The sequence below is a fragment of the Myotis nattereri genome (genome assembly GCF_964212035.1).
Source record: "Myotis nattereri genome assembly, chromosome: 1".
In the NCBI taxonomy this organism is placed as follows: domain Eukaryota; kingdom Metazoa; phylum Chordata; class Mammalia; order Chiroptera; family Vespertilionidae; genus Myotis; species Myotis nattereri.
In genome coordinates, this window is record NC_138075.1 from 21,486,518 (window position 1) to 21,508,602 (window position 22,085).

The 22,085-nt window shown below is 51.1% G+C and overlaps 2 protein-coding genes across 3 annotated transcripts in view; one reads left to right on the forward strand and one right to left on the reverse strand.

Annotated features, from left to right (window-relative positions):
• Nucleotides 1–4,465: 4,465 nt before the first annotated feature.
• Nucleotides 4,466–15,943, reverse strand: GSTZ1 (glutathione S-transferase zeta 1). Of its 2 annotated transcripts, none has more exons than XM_081105059.1 (9): nt 15,239–15,943; nt 12,178–12,229; nt 10,369–10,436; nt 9,800–9,880; nt 9,147–9,272; nt 7,997–8,075; nt 7,445–7,497; nt 6,655–6,704; nt 4,466–5,877 (listed from the first exon to the last, which is right to left on the reverse strand). In XM_081105059.1, exons 1-9 carry the CDS (start codon nt 15,251–15,253, stop codon nt 5,751–5,753), a joined length of 651 nt encoding a protein of 216 aa, XP_080961185.1. In that variant the 5' UTR covers nt 15,254–15,943; the 3' UTR covers nt 4,466–5,750. The 2 variants fall into 2 exon arrangements, with proteins under 2 accessions (XP_080961185.1, XP_080961186.1); XM_081105060.1 differs by lacking the exon at nt 15,239–15,943 and adding an exon at nt 12,507–12,539.
• Nucleotides 15,502–22,085, forward strand: part of POMT2 (protein O-mannosyltransferase 2) — a gene marked incomplete at its 5' end in the record, with an annotated part of 41,665 nt that continues 35,081 nt past the window's right edge. Inside the window, 4 exon segments of the mRNA XM_081105046.1 lie at nt 15,502–15,574; nt 15,577–15,639; nt 15,642–15,668; nt 15,671–15,944. Of these exon segments, the coding sequence (XP_080961172.1) occupies nt 15,502–15,574; nt 15,577–15,639; nt 15,642–15,668; nt 15,671–15,944 (437 nt within the window).

A 22,085-nucleotide genomic window follows, 5' to 3' on the forward strand; every position in this document is an offset into this window, starting at 1 on the left:
CCCCTTCGCTCTGTCTAACCAGTCCAGCCCCTGTGGACACTTCTCTGACATCTATCCAGTTATTTACGTAATGAGCTTAGGGCAAGATTTGGGACTCAAAGGCTGAGAAACACTTTGCTGTGGGGCCAGATTTCAGAAATCACTGCTCCCTCTGGAGCGCTGCATTGTCCCTGCCTGAACCAGGAAGGCCCCTCCTGTTGGAATCTCTCCTCACCAAGCTAAGGAACCCCAATTAATTGCCTAAAGCCTTGAGTGTGGGATTCATTTACAAATAGTCATTCCCTCAAAAACTAAGTCCAAAAGCAAGACTCTTCATTAGAGTCCTGATACTGCTTTGAGCTTGGTTTCTGTTCCATGTGCTTTGATTTCTCATAGGCCCCAGGCATGTGGATGAATTTCATGGCTCTTCACTCTCAGCGACGAGGAAAAGGTGCCCAGCAATCTAGAGATACAGACTTTCTAGATTAAATTCCAGTTGCATGTCACTTGAAGCAGGTAGTTTGGGCTTGTCCAGGGGTAAAATATTATGTGTGAAATCTTTTCAGGGACAAAGTATATTTTCTAGAAGTTCTGATATAGGGTCAGGAACAATTCTAAAGTTTTGGCTTGAACTATTACAGTACATAGGGTTACGGAGGAGCTCGTCACTGGCATCACTTTAAGGAGCTCTTCTCCTGAACTCTCATCCTCACTTAGGGTTCACCTGCCTTGCCTGTGATGTTCCTTGTGATTGGTTGTTACTGTTGCTTTTTAGGTTCAGGCAAGCGTTATCTGGAATACATTATCTTAATTCCTTTTCTTATGTCTTAAACAGTACATTTAATTAGGAAATCACATATTAAAAACTCTACTAACATCCCTTTCTGAGATGATTGTCCCATTTTTGTTCGTTTGTTTAATCAAGCTGAATTATTTCCACTTAGCCTTGTTCAAGAGCAAGTCCAAGCCTATAACCCATGACTGGTGTACCCATCCATGCTCCCTTCATATGGGAAGTGTTTTGAAATTCCCAGGAGAAAGCTGCTTTGTAATCAGAGTGATGGGTTATAAGAAAGCCAGGCTTTGGATGAGGGTAATTGGTATCGAGGGAGGTGCTTGAAGATTTCCTAAACCACATTGTGCCATTTTGCTCATTTCTGAAAGGCCTGCTGTGGTGCCACACACTGAGCTCTGTCCGTTGATGGAAAGATGATCACACTTTCTTGGTAAATATTTAGCAATTGGCGACCACAAAGGTATTCTCTCATTCTATATCATGTGCTGATTCTGACATTACAAAGAGGGGTCTGAAAGGGGAACAGCCTTTTATTTAAAATACAAAAGTATCTCATTGCAATTGGTTTTACATGTTCTCTATCCTGAGAAATGCTGTCACCCCCTCCTATGATTTCTAAATTGAGAGCTCTGTACCAAATTGTTATTTAATCATGTCCTCTGAGTGGTTTTTCCTTTAAAATGCCATATTTCCCACCCTGTGGCACTGAATGTGTTGCTGTGACACACAAATGATCCTGAGCTACGGTTCTCTAAGTACTCAGTCCTGTGTTTTTATATTATGTAACAGTTTTGTGATGCTTTTGTGCATTCTTTGTCTTCTCTTCCGAGTTTTGAAATCTGTCATAAATAAACTTTTCACTATGCACCTGAAACATTTGAGTTATATCTTAATGAACCTGATTTACATTAAATTTTTTTTATTAATCTCTCCTTTGCATCTTAAATGAAAGGTATTCTGTAAACTTAATCTATTGAGGCTATACAAATTAAGAAAATTGACAATTAAGAAAATATTGAGAATGAGGTTAATGATAGATCTTTCATTTGCATTTAAATTTATAGCGGAGTATTATGAATTGGGAGCTAGGTTTGGCCCAAGAGTGAAAAAAACTGGTTTAGAGTAATGATTACTAAATAGAACATTATCAGGTTTTGTCAGTATTTGGTCCCCAGTGATGTTCATTTTCCAGTGAATTTACTTATTTACTCTGTTCAAATTTGGAACCAGTACTTCAAACACCAGGGTAATCATTAACTCAGCCAGGGCAGTATTAATTTAGCCTATTTTCACTTGCAAAATTGACACTATAAGCTGTCGTTGGAATCTCTTACAATGCTGCACATCCTTGCTGTCTATTTCAGAATTTGAAGGACTCACATCTGAGCAGAGAGGGGTGCCGTTTAAATATTGCCTTTAGTGATATCTGTGGTTCCAAGATGAGCTTGTTCCATCTTTCCTTTGCTACATATTTTATAGGCTGTTGTATCAGGAGGCAGAGATCCTAAATAATTGTGAGTTAAATGATATAATCTCACCACCAAACTACTCTGCAACCAATAATAAGAAGCCCAGGCAGACTGTATGTACGAAGGATCTTGAATGCGTTATGTTTGGGTATGTTGAATATGTCACTGAGTGAAGATTTTTTGTTTTTAATCCTCACCCAAGGATATTTTTCCCATTAAAAAATTTTTTAGAGAGAGTAGAAGGGAGAGAGGGAAAGAGAGAGAGAGAAAAAAAAACACTGACATGAGAGAGATACATCAATTTGGTTGCCTTGCACGTGCCCTGACCAGGGCCAGGGATCGAACCTGCAACCAAGATACATGCCCTTGACCAGGAATTGAACCTGTGACCGTTTGGTCCATGGGCTGACGCTCTAATCTGAGCCAAACCGGCCAGGGCTGAAGATTATTTCTTAATTTTTAATGGCACTCATCTCTGTCATATCATTGACCCTGACATAGTTCAGGCTTATATAAGGAAGCTCACAGACTGCAACTCGACCTTCAGCTGATGTTTTTTAACCCGTGAGGTTCTGGCTGTACTCGGCAGCTTAGTCAGGTATCCTCACAAAGGGGAACGAAGCCTGCTGTGACCTTGGAATCAAAAGGTAAATAAGTTGTGTTTAAAGTTAGGAGGAGCCAGTAAAATGAATACTTATCTTATGAATGTGTGTCTCCACCTGTTTGCCCAGTCAGTGTACTATTTTCCTTAATGGATATGTAAAAATTCCTTTGGAACAAAAATCCTGTATTTTTGGCTTTGTTCTCAAGTCCTCGCTGCTTTCATCCTTCTAAAGTATTTGCCAGGACTTAACTACTTCCATCTAATTGCCAGTATCAGGCCACCCCAACATCTGTTGTTCGTCCCGTGGCCACACACACTGTGGGAAGACTGCAGATCAGTCTCCCTGTGGCCTCCCAGGCCAGGATCAGGTGCCTGCTGATTGCTCTCCACAGATCTAACAACATGTAGACTTTGACCACTCACTCGGCCTTTGGAAAGAAGCCCCTTAGAGGGGTGATAGTTTTGGATCGAGAAACGCATTCACCCCCTGAAAATTAGAATTTATCTGCAGACCGGAAGGAGTCGAAGAGGAGGTAATAATCTTCAAAACACTTTATAGAAGCATAATTATCGCTAAGTCTTGGAGCCGTTTGGTCTGACCTCTAGACAAAAGTCTATGCACTTGGGGAAATATTTGTTCCTTCATGACCTTCTAGGGCCCGAAGGAGAGAGACCTGCAGGGAGGCCACCCATGGTTGCACAGGAAGGATATCTTTCCTTGAACAGACATTTATGGAGCAAAGCTACACCTTGCTTGGCACTTGGGTAACAGAAGGGAGACAGGAGTGCAGCCCTAGAGGAGCTTGGGGGAACGCCACCCTCCTGCAGGGGAGATGGTGCAGAAATGCTTTCTTGTACCCCTAAAGCACAGCTAAGTTCTCTAGGGGCAGAGAGGTTTCTCTCTCCCATGAAGCCAGCCCCAGGTTCCTGAGGATGGCTCCCTATGAGGAGGGCTGGAGCCAGCGAAATCTCAGATCTCCAGCCGAGCAGCTAACCATGCTGATGGCCTGGACTCCATGGAAGCCCCAGGGCTGGCAACACATGATAATCTCACTCTGCCTCAGAACTGCAGGCCCGGAAGTCAGGCAGACTGCTTTTCTTTCTCATGTGGTCATTCGGTGAGGCCACAACCTGGACTCATCCCATTGGTCCCCTTCTTCCCCCAACACACACTGCTTTTCCATCCTTTAGTTGATCCTGAGCTGGCGGCTGCCCTGGGCCTGCCTTCTGTTTGCAGCCCTCCCAATTCCATCTCCCCAGATGCCCTCACTTCTCACAGCCCTCGTCCCTGAAACCCACAGGAGACATCAGAAAAGTTGTTGCAGGCCCCTGAGAACTGAGCTGGTCCTGGGTTGGTTCTCTCCTTGGTTCTAGGTGAAAAAGGCAGCAAGGGTGGTCCCAGTGCTGGCCTTGAGACCAGCTTGTATTGCTACGAACTGGGGGAGAGCTGCCCCTACCAGGACAAACTCATCTCGGGAACTAGAGTGGCCCACTTGGGTCATTCTGAAGTCTGGAACCCAGGTTGTCCAAGAGAGAAGGAGGAGCCCCAAGGGAGCCCAGGATGAGAGAGAAGAATAGATCCCTGGGGTTAAGGCTGAAGAAAAGGGACTCATGGCTGAGAAAGGTGGCTTCCATTTGAACCAGACACATATATCTTAGTTCCCTATTTAAACCTCAGCCATGCAGGGGAGATGCAGTCGCAGGTATGGGACCCCAATTTCTATACAACATCTCTGCCAGGTGGTGATCCTGGTTGTGGTTGAACATTGCTCGGCATGGGAACCGAAGGCACACTGTTACCTGCCTGGTCTCCTGAGCTAGTCTGGTCGGTAACTGTTCACACTGCCCATGGAGGAGGCTGCCTCCAGTTCTCAGACCATCCATTCATGACTGGATTTACCCTCAGTGCCTGATCCGGGATTGGTCCAGAGAATGCTCCCTCTAAAGGTGAGGGACTGGGCTGGAGGGCACTTCCCTGTCAGTGCTGGAGTGGAACCCTTAAGGGTTACTCAGCTGGTCACAAGTGCCTTCTTTCCTGCTGCTTCTTTTTGTAAAATATATTTTTATTGATTTCAGAGAGGAAGGGAGAGGGAAAGAGAGGAACATCAATGGTGAGAGAGAATCATTGATCGGCTGCCTCCTGCCTGCCCCCGACTAGGGATCAAGCCTGCAACCTGGGCATGTGCCCTGACCGGGAACCAAACCGTAGCCTCCTGGTTCATAGGTCGACAATCAACCACTGAGCCATACTGGCCGGGCTTTCCTGCTTATTATCTCTCTTCTCCTCGGGATCTTGTCTGACTCTCTCAGGCAATCTTTTGGGCTTAGGTCCCAGGGGCCACAGGGTGGGCAAGGGGCTGCTGACTTCCTCTCCTGGTCCAGGCACGGGAATTCCAGCTAGAAAGAATGTTCATCTTCGGGAACTGCCTTAACCAAAACCTGAACATCTCAGTCTTAATGAACAACCAGGAGCCCTGGGCTTCAGTTAAATGATCAAATTGCAGGGTGGGCATTCTTTGGAGTCAGGTACAGTAGAGGGTTTGGGAGGTGGCACACAGACTTCCTATGGCTCTCCGGTAAACTTGCCAGGCAGTTCAGTCTGCATTCTCACTTCACCTTAATGACTGCACCGTGACTTAGGGAGCAGGTAATGTTCCTGCCTCCCTCCCTCCCTTCCTCCCTTCCTCCCTCCCAGAGTCCTCCCAGCCTATCCTGACTGCATTTGACAGATGAGGGGATGAAGGCAGAATGAGGTTTAGTGTTAAGGCAGATCCACAGCTACAGTTTAATTTCAAGGGCTAGGAGTGCAAGTCTTCTGCTTCTCCAGTTAGGGCTTGCTCATTTTCAGGCCTGTTCAGCCCACCCAGCTTCTGCTCCTGCACCAGTGGGCATGGTTTGAGAGCTAGGCCCTCAGCTCCGGGGGCGTGTCTGGCTGCCGGCAGGGGTGAGACACTTGGAAGGCCTCCAGGGCCAGCAGTGCCTTGTTGATACGGCTGATGGTAGGGTAGGGAGTGAGATCCACCTTGTACCTGTGGCAGAGAAACACCCACCTCAGGCAAGGTCAGCAGGGGTAGGGGAGACTGCCCTGTGGGCGATGAGGGCAGCACAGAGGCAGGGCTGGAGGAGGCCCCCGGGGCTGGCCAGGGAAGGGCTGGGAAGGTGACCCTGCAGGTGGAAGGCTTATTCACAGACAGCTCTCTGGGGAGGGCTAGCTCTTATGCAGTACTGTCTGATGTCTCTGTTGCCTACCAACAATGGCTATTTATTTGGAACCTACTATGTGTAAGACACAGTGCTAGGCATTTATAAATGGAGACTGTCTCTCCACCTGAGTCATAAGCTTCCAGGGGGTAGGGAATGGATCATACATTTCCGAATTCCTAAGGGTCCCTAACTCAGTGCCTTCCACAAAGAGATTCCCATTCATGCTTTCCTGAGGGTTGATGCAGGAAACAGAGGTGGAGCTCACACAGACACAGCATGTCTGGGATAGCAGGCTCTGGGGGTTTCCTCTAGGGGTATCCACCAGGTGAGCCGCCGCCTCTTAGAAGGAGGGGCTGGCTATGCAGGATCACCTGGACTGCAGCTGGGCCTGAGAGAGGATGCTCCACCGAAGACCTCTGCCTGTCTCTCCCAGGCCACAGTGGCTCGTGTGGCCTGGCACAGGGGCCAGCCAGGAGGGTCCCTGCGTGAGATGCTACCTCAGTAGCTGAAGTGGGGGTGGAGGGGCTGACTATGGGAGGAGGCTGGGCACTTGGAGGGGAAGAGCCAGGAGGAAGAGGGAGGGTGGCAGAGTCCTCGCCTACCTTTCAGCATTTGCCACCTGAGGCACTAAGCAGAGGTCAGCCATGGACACCTGAAAGAGAGTGGGGTGGGTCTGCATCAGGGTGTGCACCCCAGACTCACAGGCTGGGAGGGTGTGTCTATTGGTGACAGTGCTGGGGTGTCAGCCCTGAGGTTCCCATTTGCTTCTGGCTCTTCCATCCATCCCCACTGCCCCCTCCCCCTCCTTGTCTTCCCTGGGCCTGTTTGTGGTCTGTCTCCAGAGCTGAGGGCCTTGCTCCAGTTGCCCTGACAACCAATTCTGTGGGTGGCCAGAGAAGTTCTGATCGCCTTAGTGGATGTGCTGTGCTTGTTAAGGGCCATCGTTGGCCCTTAGTGAGGGCTTCCAGAATGGAGGCGATGCCTCGGGGGGAAGAGGGGCTGCTAGAACGAGAATTATCACAGGCCAGGGCCTTAGCAGTAGGAGTCAATGGCACTGAGCCCTAGAGTCTCAGGATTGGGAGGGAAGGGAGACATCATCTACTAGTAGTTTAATCCCTCATTTGCTGCCTAGGCCACCTCCTTATCTCAGACATGAGATCTTCAGCGTGAAGACCTGCAGGAATGAGACTCCCTTCCTGCTGAGGCAGCTGGCTAGGAATGAGCAGAGCTCCCTTCTGCTTGGCACAGGGAGGACCACCTCGCCCTCTACTCCTCTCCATCACCCCCCACCCCTTGCTGAGCCTGCCCTGGGGTGGAGGGATGGCTTAGTCTAAGTGGGAGAGGGTCGACATGAGGCAGGAGGCCGCTGTGGGCAGGCCTGGGGGTGCTCACCTCGTCTCCCACGCAGTATTTCCCCGCTGTGCTCTGCAGGATCTGCTCCAAGGCTGTGGGGGGCGGGGGGACACAAATAAGCTTACTCTGGCACAGAAAGGGGAGACTGGCCTTTCTGGGCCTTGGCCTCCAAAGTTCTGAAATGGGTGGGATCTGAGTGACCGGCTGGGGCACATGTGCTGGAGGGAATTTGGCAGCCATGTCTAGAGTGAGTTGGTAGGGACATGGGGATGAGATGTTTCCCAGCTACTGTTCCCCGGGGTGAAAGGCCTGCCACTGGCCCAGGCAGCAGCTCTTACACTCATGGGCTGGCACTCTGCTGGCCTTGGTTTCCTGAAGCAGAGGTTGGGCCATCTAGCTCCAAAGGGCCTCAAGTTCTGAGCTTCCCAGAGGTGGAGGCCAGGTTTGGATGCTGCCCAGCCCACTGCCTCCTCAGCCCTGCCCCCCACCCTCATCTATGCCATTGTCAAGACCAAGGAGCCTGGAAAGCTGTTTCAGATGCTCAGGACCGTGGGCATGAGGGCCGTTTCTCTGAGAGGAGTAAGGACTCACCGTTAAAGCCAGAACTGATGTGCTTCTGGGCCCAGGCCAGCTGGTTCTCCTGTCCTACTTGCTTCAGGATAGACAGGTTCTGTGCAGCCCAAGGAAAGTCTGTGATTGGTTTTGGGAGCCAGGCTGGCCTGCTCAGCCAAGCCCCCCAGGAAAGCTTAGTTCCCAAGTGTCCCTGGCTGTACCTGTTCTTCTTTGCCCCAAGACTCTCTGAGCCCTATTCTGCTATCAGGGCCCCAAGGTTAAAGGGGTTGGGGTGGGGGCAGTGATCTCAGTAACCACCTTCTCAGGCTGCCCCAGTGGTCCCTGTGGTCTGGAAGCCTGTGACTCTGGCAGAGATGTGCAAGGGTGGGGACCTAGGACACAGCCATGGCTGTGATGGGTGTGGCTATAACCCCAGCATATCTCCCTTGCATCCCTTCTCCCATACATGGTCCCTTGTGAGGAGTGGAAGTAAGATATGGAGGTGGGGTGGGGAAGGCACATAGGACTGGCTGTCAGGAGATGTGGACTCTGGTTCCGTCCTCACACCCCTGGAGCCATTCCACTTCTGGGCTTCAGTTTCCGCATCTATAAAATGAGGATGACTGTCTGCTACAACCTCCTTTGTTACAAAAAACAAAGGGACATGGGGGTGGGGGCACAGGTGCACAGCCATGGTCCTGGGCTCCAGTCCTTGCTCTGTCACACTTAACTGACTGCAAAGTCACTCCGCCTTTCTGGGGCTATTGCCTATTTGCAAAGTCAGGGGTTAGCACAGATGAATTGTTGTATTACCTTTTTAAAAAATCAGTGATGACTTCACAAAATAAAAATCTTATGGGAATCCCAATCTATTTTACCAAACAGACGAAAGGGAGGCTGCTCTGGTTAAAGGCAGGCAGCCTGGGCTCTGCTGCTCAGACTCTCTTCCCCTCCCCCCCCCCCAACGGCCCCTCCCCTTCCACACCTCTGGATGCCCAGGGCTTCTTACAGTGCGGGTGGGGACCCAGCAGAGTGGGGGGTTTCTGGGATCCCTCCCATGCCCCTGCCCCACCGTGTGATCTAGTCTAAGTTCTCGAGAATCCCTCCCTGTCCGGCCACCTCACGCCCAAGCTGGGCCCCTAGTGGGCCGGCCAGGCAGCGAGGGAGTGCGGAGACACCAGTGCCGCACCTGCAGGGGCTGGATGCCGCCAGCGATGAGGTCGGAAATCATGCGCACAAGGACCCTCTTCTTTGGGTCCTGAGGCAGGAGCCGCGGAGTGGGCCGAGTTTCCTCCAGGTACTCGATGATGGCGAGCTGTCCAGAGGGAGCAGTGAGGGGACAGGAGAGGGCCCAGGGCCCCTGGACCAGAGGGGCAGGGCCTGCAAACTCCTCCCCCTCCCCCTCTCCCCTCCCCTCTCCTCCTCCTCCCCCTCTCCCTCCTCCCCCTCTCCCCTCTCCCTCCTCCTCTCCCTCCTCTTCCCCCTCCCCCTCTCCCCTCTCCCTTCTCCTCTCCCTCCTCTTCCCCCTCCCCCTCTCCCCTCTCCCTCCTCCTCTCCCTCCTCCTCACCCTACTCAGCTTGAAGCCTGTAAAGCCAAGAGGCTCCCTGGGGGGAATGAGCTCTTTTTGGACCCTCATCCTGCAGAATTGTTCTCCCTATGCTTGAGTCTCCCTTCTCGTCCCAAAGCAACCAGCCAACCTTCCTCCCTTTAACAAAGATTTATGGCTGTGGCGTTCCTACTAAGAGCTGGGTGCTGTGGCCACACACAGGCAAGGATGAGCTGTGAGGCCCTCTCTTTCGGGGTACCACTCCCTGGAGGGGCCTCCCAAGCCCTGGACTCACCGACTGGCCAATGGTGATGCCATCGATCTTCAGGGCTGGCACCTGCTTCATGGGGTTAAGTGCCTGGAATTCTTTGGAGAACTGTGGAGAGAGGGTCCTGGTGGGCTGGGTGGCCTGGCCTGAGTTGGCTAAAGCAGAAAGGCCCCAGGCCTGCTGCCCACCCCCGCACCTCCCTCCCCTGGGGAAGGCCCTGGCTCGAAGGCTGGAGGTGATGCCTAGCTGATCTGTGCAGTATCCCAGCCTCCAGTGGCTGCCGAGCTCCAGGCTTCATCCCAATGGCCTGTACATGAGCCCCTCACACACTGGCCACCTAGGTACATGCGGAGGGCCCAGCATGGGACAAGGGCACACTTGCTACCCACCCTCCTGGGGTCAGGCACTGAGAGGCCGGGCTGTGGTATGGAGCCCTAAAGCCTGGGTCCTTCCCATGGCTCCTCTTGTTGCACAGCTTGCCAGCCATTCCCATGAGAGAGAGCCAGCAGCCTCCTCTGCCAGGGGGCCTCTGCACCCCCTGCTGGGTTCTCCAAGGCCTCCAACTCCCACATTGTGGCCAGGGGCAGCCTCCTTACCTGCTGGCCCCCATCCTTTATGAGGTTGACGGGCACTGTTTCATAGTCGATGCTCTTCAAGGCCAGAGCTAGGAGAGACAGCCGACAGTAGAGTCAGGGGACAGCCTCTGGCTCCCAGGGCGACATGAGGCTGCAGGGGGAGGCTCCTTTCTCCATATTGCTAGGCAGTCCGGCTTTCTTGAGCACCACCCACTGCCCCAACCCAGGTCCATGACACTCTGCCTCTTGCCCTGGCACAGTGGGCGCTAGAGGACAGCAGGGAAGTGTCCTCCTCGCCTCTTCCCCCTCCAGGGCCTCTGACAGCGCGAGTAGGGCTTTGTGTTGGAGACACGCAGTTATTCCCTCATGAAGACCTCTCAGGGCCAAGGGAAGGGGCTCATGTGACCACAGAGCACACACACAGGCAGAGGACAGTGTTTAGAGAAGAAGCATTTTGCAATCCATTTTCTCTGCTCTGTTTACTGCGGATTGCAAGCAGAGCATCTGCTGTGACCCCCAGTGACCAGGTTTCCTCTTCATCCCCTCTGATGATTCCCCCTGGCGAGGCCAGGGTAGGAACCCTGTCGGTGCTAGTGTGTAGGTGTGTCCATGCACACTAGTGCATTAAATATGGTGATGGCCGGTCTCAGGCAAGGGCAGAGGAACTAGGAGCCTGGGAGACAAGGGGCTCCTCCTCAGCACTGGTCAGCTCCATTCTGGAGCGTGAACGTGGTTGAGACCGAATGGGAGAGACCATGTCTGCAGGCCCTTCAGCCAGGGCAGAAGCTCTGGGCCCAGGGAAGGCATCTTCTTGGAGAAATGTGCCCTCTGGCCTTCCAGTGCCCTTGCCTACTGACTCCAGCAAATACCAAATGCCTGTGGGATGGGGGCGGGGTCATGGAGGGTGGCTTCCCAGTCAGGGCCAGCTTCAGATTTCATCACATTCATTTGCTGCTTGTGAAGCTCTGGGCAAGTAACTTCCTGAGCCTCAGGTTCCTCATCTGTACCATGGGGACAATAATAGTACCTCCCTCCTAGGGTTGTCAGGTTTAAATGGAATTATGCACACAAAAGCACTCGGCACATTCTCCCTCAGCAGGAGCTGCTAGGACTCTGACCTTTGCCAAGGGCTGTGTTAAACTGCGGGAGGGAAGGATTAAGCTGGGGTGGACAATGGCCAGTTCTGTTTAATTGGCCAGATCAAATAAGATAAGACCTGAGGAAGGCCAGCTGTTTCCTGCCAGTTACCAAGGTCCTCTAGATGTGTGAGCCTGCTTTAAGCATGGTTGCTAAGGAGCTTTGGAGGGCAGGGTGGGAGAGGCACGGCCCAAGAGAAAAAAAACCCTCCAGGCCTTGTACCCCGCCCCCCTCCCTCCTCTGGTTGGACTTCCTAGGTGGAGGTGCCATTCAGTGCTGAGGGCTCCAGGACTGGGATGCTGGTTGCTGGAGGGGAGGAGGAGAAGACCTGTCCGGTAGAGTACCCCTCTGTCCCAGGCCATCTTTTTTTTTTTTTTTTTGTCTGTTAATTCTCACCCAAGGATATATTTCCATTGATTATTAGAGAGAGTGGAAGGGAGAGGGAGAGACAGAGAAAAATAGATATGAGAGAGACACATCCATTGGTTGCCTCCTACATGCATCCCAACCAGGGCCTGGGAACCTTCAACCAATGTGCCCTTGACTGGAATCGAACCCAGGACCCTTCAGTCCATGAGCCGATGCTGTATCCACTGAGCCAAACCGGCGAGGGCCCAGGTCATCATCTTCACCTGGGGCTTCCTCCACCCCATCCCGCCCCAACGAGGCTTGCGGTGGAGGCGCAGCTCTTACCGATTCGAACTCTCCAGGAGCACGAGCTTCGGAAGTAGGAATAGAGGATGGGCTGAGGAACGAGAGGACAAGGGGTGCATTAACCCATGCGGTGGGTCCCAGCCCAGGAGCCCACTGGAGAGGAGGCCCCAGCCCCGGCCAGGGGTCCACGCCAGCACTGTGCCTCCCGACCCCGCCAGGCCTCCTCCCTCAGGCCAGAGGCAGAGCATCTGGGTCAGAGGCCTCAGGAGTCCTGTGTAGTCCCTCGGCTCCAAACTGTGCTGTCGTGCATTCCTGAGGTCTGACCAGAACCCCCAAAAGGACAGCCAGCTTGCACGGGCTCTCCTTACCTTGCCAGACTCAGTCATGGTGCCGTGGTGACCCTTGGCCTCCTGAGGAATGTCCCCTGTCACAGAGCAGCAGGGCAGGGGGAGGGATCCAGAAGGGGCAGATCCCATGAGCCAATGGGGAAGCTGCGCTCAGCAGGCGGCAGGGGGACTTTGACTCAGGTCTGAAGGGGCACCTTTTCCCAAACTTTGGGAGGTGTCTTACGCTCCTGGTGGAGCTAGGCTTGGTGTCCTGGGCAGACAGGGTAGCCTGGCTTTGAGGTAAGTAGTTCAGGGGGTGCAGTAGGCTGGGAGCTGGCATATGGGGGTCTGATCCCCATGCAGGAACCAGCTCTGTATGACCCTGGACAAAAATTAGTAAACCCCTGCCTTCTCTATTCTGTAAAATTAAGAGCTGCCCTAAAATGATGGCTTAGATTCCTTCCAGCAGTAGCAGAAAGACCAGGAATTCTAATTATTTTTTATCTTTTATTTCTGACAGTATTACAGATGTCTCCCATTTCCCCCCCTTTTGCTCCCTAGGAATTCTAATTCTTGTTACTTTTGTGTCCATTGCTTCCAAACCCCCGACCCACCAGCCCTCCAGGCTATCAGCTGGTCTCATAAAAATAGCTGGGGTCTATGCCCATTCACCCCAAAGCGGAGGTCGCAAACTGGCAGCCCAAGGTTCTGTTTGGTCTTCACAGTTTTTAAAAATGTTTTGATTACACTTATCTCCCCCCTTATCTGAAGGTGTGGATTCAACCAAGTACAGTTGGAAAATATTCAGAAGAAAACATTACATTGTTATTGGCGTGTACTATGTAGTCAAGCCTATGATGGTTGCCTTGGTTGGGTCTATACTGAATAGCTACAGACCTTTTCTCTTGTCATTATTCCCTAAACAATACAGTAGGGCAAGTACTTACATAGCAGTTACGCTATGCTAGGGATTATACATAATCTAGAAGTGATTTAAAACATACCATGCTATTCTATATAGGGGACGTGGGCATCCTCAGATTTTGGTATCTGTGGGGGACGGGACTTCTGGAACCAATACCCCGTGGATATCGAGGGATGACTGTAGTTGCCAACATTAAAAAATCAGGATGTTTCATATACAAATCCTGTTGTCTGTTTTTTCGTTATAAAATCTGGAGGCAGTGGACTTGGCTTCCTGAGCAACAATTTATTGGAGCTAGTTAGTGGCCCCCTTAAGTCAGGGCACGCCTTCTCCCGTCTGCCATGGCCCCACTTCTTTCTTGTTGCCCTCGGGCCTCTGCAGCTGAGTATGTGACCTCTCCTCTAAAGTTTAAGAGACTCAAAGATAATCCCTCTGGTGCTTCTTGGGTAACCTGCATTTCAGAGCAGGACCCAGGACAGTAATTAGCACTCACGAATGTCCCGGCAGACACATGTATCCACATGGATGAGGGAGAAAATAGAATTTTTCTACTATTCCTCTGACTACCGACATTTCACCCAAGTTCCCTCTCCCTTTTGCATCCCCCAGCACACCAAGCTTCGATCTGAACCCGCTGGCATCATCCCTGAACTACCAGTTCTGTCCTCTAGGTGGGCAAGGGCACCTGTCATAACCCAGGCCTGCCCACGTTGGTTCCTGAGCCAGGAAGTTCCAACCTGTACTGAAGGCACCTTTTGTCTTGGCACAGAGGGCAGGTGATGGGCAGCGGGTGTCCTCAGAAGGGCCAGAGTTGGGTGGCTACAGCTGGGTGTACCTTATTCGGAGGTGCATCATTTTCCTTACTGAGCCAGACTAGAGAGGCCCCTGGGGCCAGGATAGGGACTGCTGGCGAGGGAAGGACCCCTAGAGAGTGGCGGGCGTCAGCTCAAGAACCCTTTAAGAAATGCCCTCCTGACTCCTAAATGCTACACCTTTGACCTGTACTAAGGGTGACCAGAGTCACTGTAAACTCCACTCTTTCTTTTACCAACAATTACACAGACCATCCCGTGTTCCTTTTCACACTTGCAGAGCTGAATTTTAAGCCCAAGTATCCCTCCCACCACCACTCTGGGAGGAATTCTGTTTCCAATTCTAGTATAGATTCTGACCACTCTAGCAGATTTTATTTATTTTTTAAATCCTCACCCGAGGATATGGTTTTCATCGATTTTTTAAACCATCATGACTTCAGAGAAAGACCCCTAAAATCCCATTTGGGACTGGGCGAGCTCTGCAGTATGGAAGCGATATCCCACCTGATGTGCCTGCCACCCTCCTTCGAGCTACGACAGCAGTTCTACGGGGGCGCGTATGAAAACCTGCAGATTCTCGGGCCCATTCCTCCAGAGATTGACACAGGCAGCTCCTCAGGGGACTGGGGAGCGCCACCGCCGCCCCTCGCCCCTGATGTGCTCTCAAAATGCAAGCAACCCTGGAAGCCGTATGTTAACTGCTCTCTCGCGCCGACACGCAGGGCTCTGCCGACCCAGCTGGCGAGGGACGATGTTGGGAGACTTGGTAGAGGGGCGGGGAATCAGGCGACGTGCGTGGGACGGGCTGCCGACCGCACGGCAGGGCCCCACGAGGGTGCGCCGTCGCGGACCCCAGCCCCCCGGGACCACAGCCCCCCCATCAGGCAGCGCGCAGGCGCGAAGAGGGACCAGCGCAGCGCACTGCAAGCTGGGAGTCGTGGCTGGAACTGTGGGCGGGGCCGACGCCCCTTGACCCCGCCCCCAGGTCCTCAGTGTTGGAGTAGCGCCCCTCTCCCCGGATGCGCGGCACAGACCTTCCCCACTTGCATCTCGCACTTCCGGCGACCCCTCGTTCAGGAAATCGTGCCTAGGACTCCCCGACTCGTCGGCGCCTGAGGCCCGTGGGACACCGACACCTCGGAATCCAGGCTTCCGTCTGGGGAAAGCGCGGGGTTGGACTAGAATGATCTTCATGGTCCCTCCTAGCTCGCCACGCCCCAGGCCCGGCGCTGCTGGGAATTGCAGTTCCTGGAGCCCGTTTTCTGCCGGCCCGGCCCGCATGGCCCTCTGGTCCGTCATGCTCTGCGCCACTGGCCGCCTCCTAGCGGCCGAGTTCACCGCGCTCCCCGCCCAGCCCAGAGGCCGAGGTCCGCGCCCCGCTGCCGGCGCAGGGAACTACATTTCCCAGGGCACCCCGAGCTGCCCCTTTGTGGCTTCTAGGCAGGACGGCCAGCGTGCCCACGGGCCGAGGGCGATCCGGAGGAGGGGAAGGATGCCGTCGGCGGTATGCGAAGGCCTGGCAGGGTCCGAGCTACGTCCTCGGAGGGGCCGCTGTGGGCCCCAGGCGGCTAGGGCTGCGGTCCCGGAGGAGGCCGCTGAGGCTGCAGCGCAGAGCCCCAAACGGCCTGCTCCGGGCTCACGGCCCTCCGAGGCGGCCTGCCGGTGGGTCCTGCTGGCCCTGGTGACTCTGCTGGCCTTCGCCACCCGCTTCTATCGTCTGGACCAGCCACCTCACGTCTGGTGAGTGACGGGCGGGACTCGGCGGGCCACCATGGTAACCTGGAAGGAGGGACGCGTCCTCTGATTGGTCGTGGAGCACGGAGGGGGCGGGATCCACAGGGAGAGGGGCGGGGTCGCGCTGGAAGGGAAACTGAGGTTTCCGGTGTTTGCCCCTGGCTAATAGCACTCTGAACCTTTGCTCCGGTGGGTGGCAGTGGGATTCTTGGGATCTCAGGAAGCAGCCTGGATGCCTTCCAGGTTATGCTGCAGGGTCTCACCTGGCTCTCAAATTGTGGCTCTTAAAGGTGCTTTGAACTTTCCAAGGAGAACCGGAAATCCTTAGTACTGAATTTCCTAAGGTCTGAGTTCCTGATCTGCAGAATTTCCAAGCGTCAGTGGAGGGGGGAATTCTTAACTGGGTACCTTGATCCTTGGGAGCAGGGACAACTTGGGTGTCCCGGGTTGGTGACAGGGGTTCTAGGAAGCAGGTCTGGGGCCCATCCTGTGAGGAGATAGTTATTTTCTGAAAGATTTTAGTTTGTAGAGTCAGTTGCAGGACTGAGGTATGGTCAGATTTCATTAGATGAGCTTAAAAAGTCGCCAGCTGGGAGGAGGAAAAGTTTTATACAATCTGAAGATGGTTCACTTGTTTGACCAACAAGTGATACCATATTTTCTCATTATCACCGAGGAGAAAGTTAGTGTTGGGGATGTTAGCAATGGAACTCCTAAAAAAGCAAGCACACTAACAAACTGCTAGCTTGTAAGTTAATAAATTAGCTTGTTTCATGAGTTTTGGCAGAAGACATGAGATTCCTGGGTCAGAGACAAAGGACATTTTACCACCACACAGGAAGCAGGATGAATAGTGGCATGTTGGAGTCCGTTTCCCTTGTCCCTGCAAGTCCCACTGGGTCATGCTCTGGGCCCAGATGGATGATTGCACACAAGTGGTTTTCTTTGCAGCTTTGAGGAACAACAGCTTGGGGAATGTACTATTTTATAGCAAGCAGTAAGCAAGCTTACTTTTTGTCCTGGTGAGTGACATCACCTCTTTAGTCAAGGTTGCTTGGTGTAAACACAGCTCTGAGAAATGGCCCAGGTAAAGCGCAGTCAGGGCCTTGCATTCTTGGCATACCCAGCAAGACGTGTGGACGTACAAGAGACTCATGGAGGATTGTATCTCCCAATAGTCTCACCCCTCCATCCTACACTGTCTTGGTTTCTAGCAAATTCTCACATGAATATGCAACTCCATTGGCTACTCTGATTAACTTGGCTGACAGAGGCAGGAACCAAATCTGTTCAATTTGTTCATTTAATGAAGGCTGCTTTCATTTCTAAGCAGCAGGATGAGGCCAACTTGTGCTAATCTCAACCATGTTCCCCAGGGTTCTAGATCCAACCACCTGAGAATAATTAAGTGTACATATCAGGGGGTGAGGAAAGGACCAGTAGGTCTTATTTTAGATAGCTGGGATATAGTCTAATGGTTCAGTGGTTGAGTGTCGACCTAGGAACCAAGAGGTCACAGTTCAATTCCCGGTCAGGGCACATGTGTGGGTTGTGGGCTTTGTCCCCAGTGGGGGCATTCAGGAGGCATCTGATCGATGATGCTTCTCTTATTGGTGTTTCTATCTATCCCTCTCCTTCCTCTCTAAAAATCAATAAAAACACATATATATTTTAAAAAGTCTGAGACCAGTATGTTATCCATTATGATCTCTGTACAGGTATTTAGACTGACTTCTAAACTTTGGTGTCATTGTCAATAATTACAGTGGGTCTCCATTAAAAAAAGAAAGCAACTTTCATGCCCAATGGGAAGACATTCTGTGGCCCACTCTTCCTAATATATCACCTGAAAGGGTACAGACCACTCCAATTCAGGACTTTTTGTAAATTTTATTTGGATCATCATGAAATTTGATTTAGATTGCATTACAGTAGTTTGGTTAAGCCACATGGGCAGTGAGTGTCACTGAGTTGTTGCAGCCTCAGTTGTTATACAAGGCATAACCTAGGGCCCCTAGAGTGTCAGGAGGAGCATATGAATTTGTATTAGATTGAGAGAAGGTTGTTCCAGTTTGTGTGTTTGCACACATATGGTGTCTGTGTTTGGGAGTTGATGCTATCAGGCACGTCAGAATAGTTCAAGATAGGCCACATCTACGTGAGTTTTTCTGATTTCATAGCACACTGACAAACTCAGTAGGAAGTCAGATTGCCAGCTACAGCTGCCACCTGATGTAGATGGACCATATGGATGTTTACCAGGCATTGGTTCTGGACCTCGAGGAGAAAGGATCATTAACTGTTTCCCTTTTCTTTACGTTTCCTGAGGCCTAAGATGTTACCTTCCCAGCTTCCAAAATTGTTTCTTTTCTTCCTCTGCCATCATATAATTATATTAGGGTGTATCACTTTAGTACCTGTAACTTCACCTTTTCTCCAGGTATCCCTTATAATATCCAGACCTTTTTTTGCCAAGACCATTACTAGAAAATTGGCAGAGACCAGATGAGTCACTGTAGGGGGCTTGACAAGCAGTGCACTCAACCAAGTGGTCATTATCTTTATACTCTAGGACCATGTCTCTCCAGCTTCCGGTGCCTGAGCTAGAATTAAGTTTGTATCCCATAGCTGTCCCCAGGCTGATCTGGGGTTGCTCTTAGGGAATCACGCCCACGAATGGTTTGGGAAGAATCTCAAGTTTTCAAAATAGGGTTGCAACCCTGTACCCCTTTTATCCTTGCCATTACCCAATTGGAGGCCAAGAGGAGGCGAACCGTTCCTGGTGCGAACCGTTAGGTGACAGAGCTGTTTTACTAAGGTGTGTGAACCAGGAGAGAGTAGAGTCAGAAATCTTTTTGAGAGGACTGTTCAGTCCTTGACAATATCAGGTGCCTGTGGGTGCTAGGGAGTGTGGAATGTTATCAGATATCTTGAATATTGGCCCATTATTGGGTGGCCATTGCAAAAAACAAAAAAAGGCACCATTGTCAGACTGTGGATGCTTTGGAAAGCTGGAAACATGACTTGGTTTAGTTTAAAGGAACATAGAGTCCTTTACTTAGCACCCAGTCCACGATAGTAGATGTGTTTCCAGGCCTGGTGCAATGGCAGCAGTCTGTGGCACAAGTTTGATCAGCAGCTTAATTCCAGTCAGTCTGATCAGATGTACCAGCCCTTACCATGGTCATCCATGTGAGTGATCCAGGTTGTCCTATCAGTAGGCAGCATGATTTTTTCCTGCAGTTCTTGGCTCCGAAGAGGGATGTTTTAATCTCTCAATACATAGTCTTCCAAGTGGCATAACAGATGGCTAGGCCAATGGCAAGTGCCCAAGAATAAATATAACTTGTCCGTTCCTTAGGAGTATTGCCCAAGACAAAGGTTGTGAAATCTTCCAATTCAGCCCATTATGCCCATCACCCCTTATTTCAGGCAGCCATCCGGAGTTGTCACGGGGGCAGGATGACTGCTGCCGCCGGTGGACTCCATCAGCTTTTAGTTTAGTCTAACCATCAGTGAACCAGGCACAAGCATTGAGAAGAGCCTCTGCATCAAGGGCTCCACTGAGACAGCGGCTTTGCTTTAGGTGGTGGAGGGAAAGGTAGTTTTTCCCAAAGGAAGAGCTACCATCTCTTCATGTGAAATCAAAATGTCTAAGGCCGGGTCAGCTATACTCTTCAATATACCATTTCCATTTGACCAGTGAGGCTTGTTGAGCCCTTTCCTTATTAGGCATAGATTCCAAGTTGGCCCACCCCAAAGTGGCAGGGGTCCTAAGGCCTTCATGGCAGGCACTCAATTTCGACAAGAGCTTAATTAGTATGGTAGTAGGTTGATAGCTGCCCCTTTAAAAAAGTATGTACTTGGTGCCTGCGTCCAGCAGGGGGTGCTATTATCATGGAGAATTGCCCCTGGGTGCTCCAGCTGCCCATTCCGTCTTTAAAGCTGTGCTTTCCCTTTCTCTTCTTGGGATTTATATTTTTTTTTTTTCCTGGACCAAGGAGGGGATAGTATCAGCTCAGTATGTGGCAGTCCCTGAATGGGATAATCCTCCTTGACACTTACGGGATCAATACCAGTTATACATTCAGCAAGCCACAATAATGGTGAAGAGCACTACCCACAAGGTCACATTATCTTCACTTTCCCACTGGGAACTTGGTTCAAACCTTCCAATTGAATTGGGCATCAGTAGCAATAGTGACAGCCACACAGAGATCACACCATTCCCCAGTAGTGAGTATGGGGAGTGCTGGATGCAACGGGTGGAGGAAGTTTTTTCCTTCTTTAGTCCCTTGATAGGCTTAGCACCACCTCCTCCCCAATGTACTGCCATGTGCCTGGTGAGCCCCGGGCTTAGGGGCCCTTTTCTTTCAGTCCCTGTACACACTGCTGTGGCTCTCCATGCATTCCTCAGCACCTTTGGTAACCCCTGCACCCAGCAAATCCTCCTCTCATGGGATTGAGTAGGGGGGTGGAGATGTGGGCCCCTGATTCCAATAGAGTCTTGAGTGCCTCTCCTCCCTGGAGTTGCCCAGCATGGTAGGATGGGTGTGTATGGCCTTCAGCCCCCTTTGGGGGCAGTGAGACCTTGGCCTACCTTTAATCATCTTACTTTTTAAAGCAGCTGAGGTTATGGTAGAGGGGGAGGGATCATGGGACACTGAGGGAGAAAATGGCTCTGAACATCTAAGCAAGGAGCATTTACGTTTGGCTTGAGTACACAGCTCACCCAAAGTTTTCATTTCACCTAAAGTTCTACAGTGAATATTAAGGTCCTTACTGCTGGCACCATTGATGTAAGCTTCAGAGACTTCTTGATTCAGCAGCCACATCCATATTGCCTTTGGGCAGGGGCTCCTAGGTTTGCTGCCCATGGACATGATCGCATCTCTTCCTCCTCCCACCCAGAGGAGAGTGAGCAGTAACCAAGGCTTAGGCGGTTGGTTTCAATCTTGCCTCTCTCTCTGCTCAGCCTCATGCACAGGTAGGACAGTGAGGACTTTTACTACCTTCCCTGCCTATCACTGGGCAAGAGCATTCACTACCAGATTCTGGGGAGTCTTCTCATATCCTCTAAACCGGCCTGTGGGGGGTCCTTGTCCTTTCTCTTATAGAAAGCTATCTCTCAGTATCCTATGCTTGTCGCCAAATACTGTCAGGATCTGGGATTTTATTTTACCCTGCTTGCAAGCTAAGAAGTTAGCCTGTCACGGTTCTGTGGATGCTGGCAGAAGACAAAGTCGTAGGTCAGAGACAAAGGACTTATTTTTTGTGGCACAGCAAGCAGGATGAACATCAGCACATTAGCATTGGTTCCCTTTATCCCCAATTCCATGTGATGCCATGGGCGGATGAATGCCTGCATGTTCACTGGGCTGCATCAGCTGAGGAAGACTGAGCTTGGGGACTCCGCTGTGTTATAACACGCAGGAAACAGACTGCTTCTGTTACAGAGGGAGACGCTAACTTCCCTCAAGGTTGCTTGCTTAACCATAGCCCTGAGCAGTGGCCCGAGTAAAGAGTGGTCAGGGCCTTGCATCCTTGGGACACCCTGCAAGGTCTGTGGGAGCAAGAGATCCAAGGAGGACTGTTTCTTTCAACAAAGCATGCAATAAAAGCCGAGAAGATATGTGAATACTGCAATAGCAGGTCCTCTATTAACATTGATTGACATAGTCTCGTTTATCGTAGTTTTGTTGTAATATCGAGATGCCATAGGGATTTAACTCTTGTTTATATCAATTATCCTATGGTAAAATTGTTTTTGTTATACATCATTTTGCTTAAAGTCACAGAACCTATTGACAATGTTAAGTGTGGACTTACTGTACTAGTTTTACCTGGGACATTTTTGAAATGAAAAATCTCATACCCTTTTGTCAGTAGGTTTCCAAACAGACTTCATAGCTAACCACAAATGCTGGTTCAGTTTAAATCGTGTCCAGCATGTGTGAGACTTTTTAGTCCATAGAGTTTTTTCATGTGTGTCATCTGAATTGAGCCCTAAAACCTCCCTGTGAGAGATCATGGCAGATGCTGTTACTGTCTTCATTGTGTAGATGCGAATGGATCTGGAGAAGGTGAGTGATTTCGCTAGGCCATGCTGTTAGGGAGGGCTGGCGCTGGACTGGATCTCTCTTGCTG

Excerpts from the sequence above, each read along its gene's own strand:
- GSTZ1 (XM_081105060.1), bottom strand. Across the intron at positions 9,881-10,368 it reads TAAAGGATGGGGGCCAGCAG|TTCTCCAAAGAATTCCAGGC; the intron begins GTAAGGAGGCTG and ends CTCTCTCCACAG. Across the intron at positions 5,878-6,654 it reads CAGGTGGCAAATGCTGAAAG|GTACAAGGTGGATCTCACTC; the intron begins GTAGGCGAGGAC and ends TCTCTGCCACAG.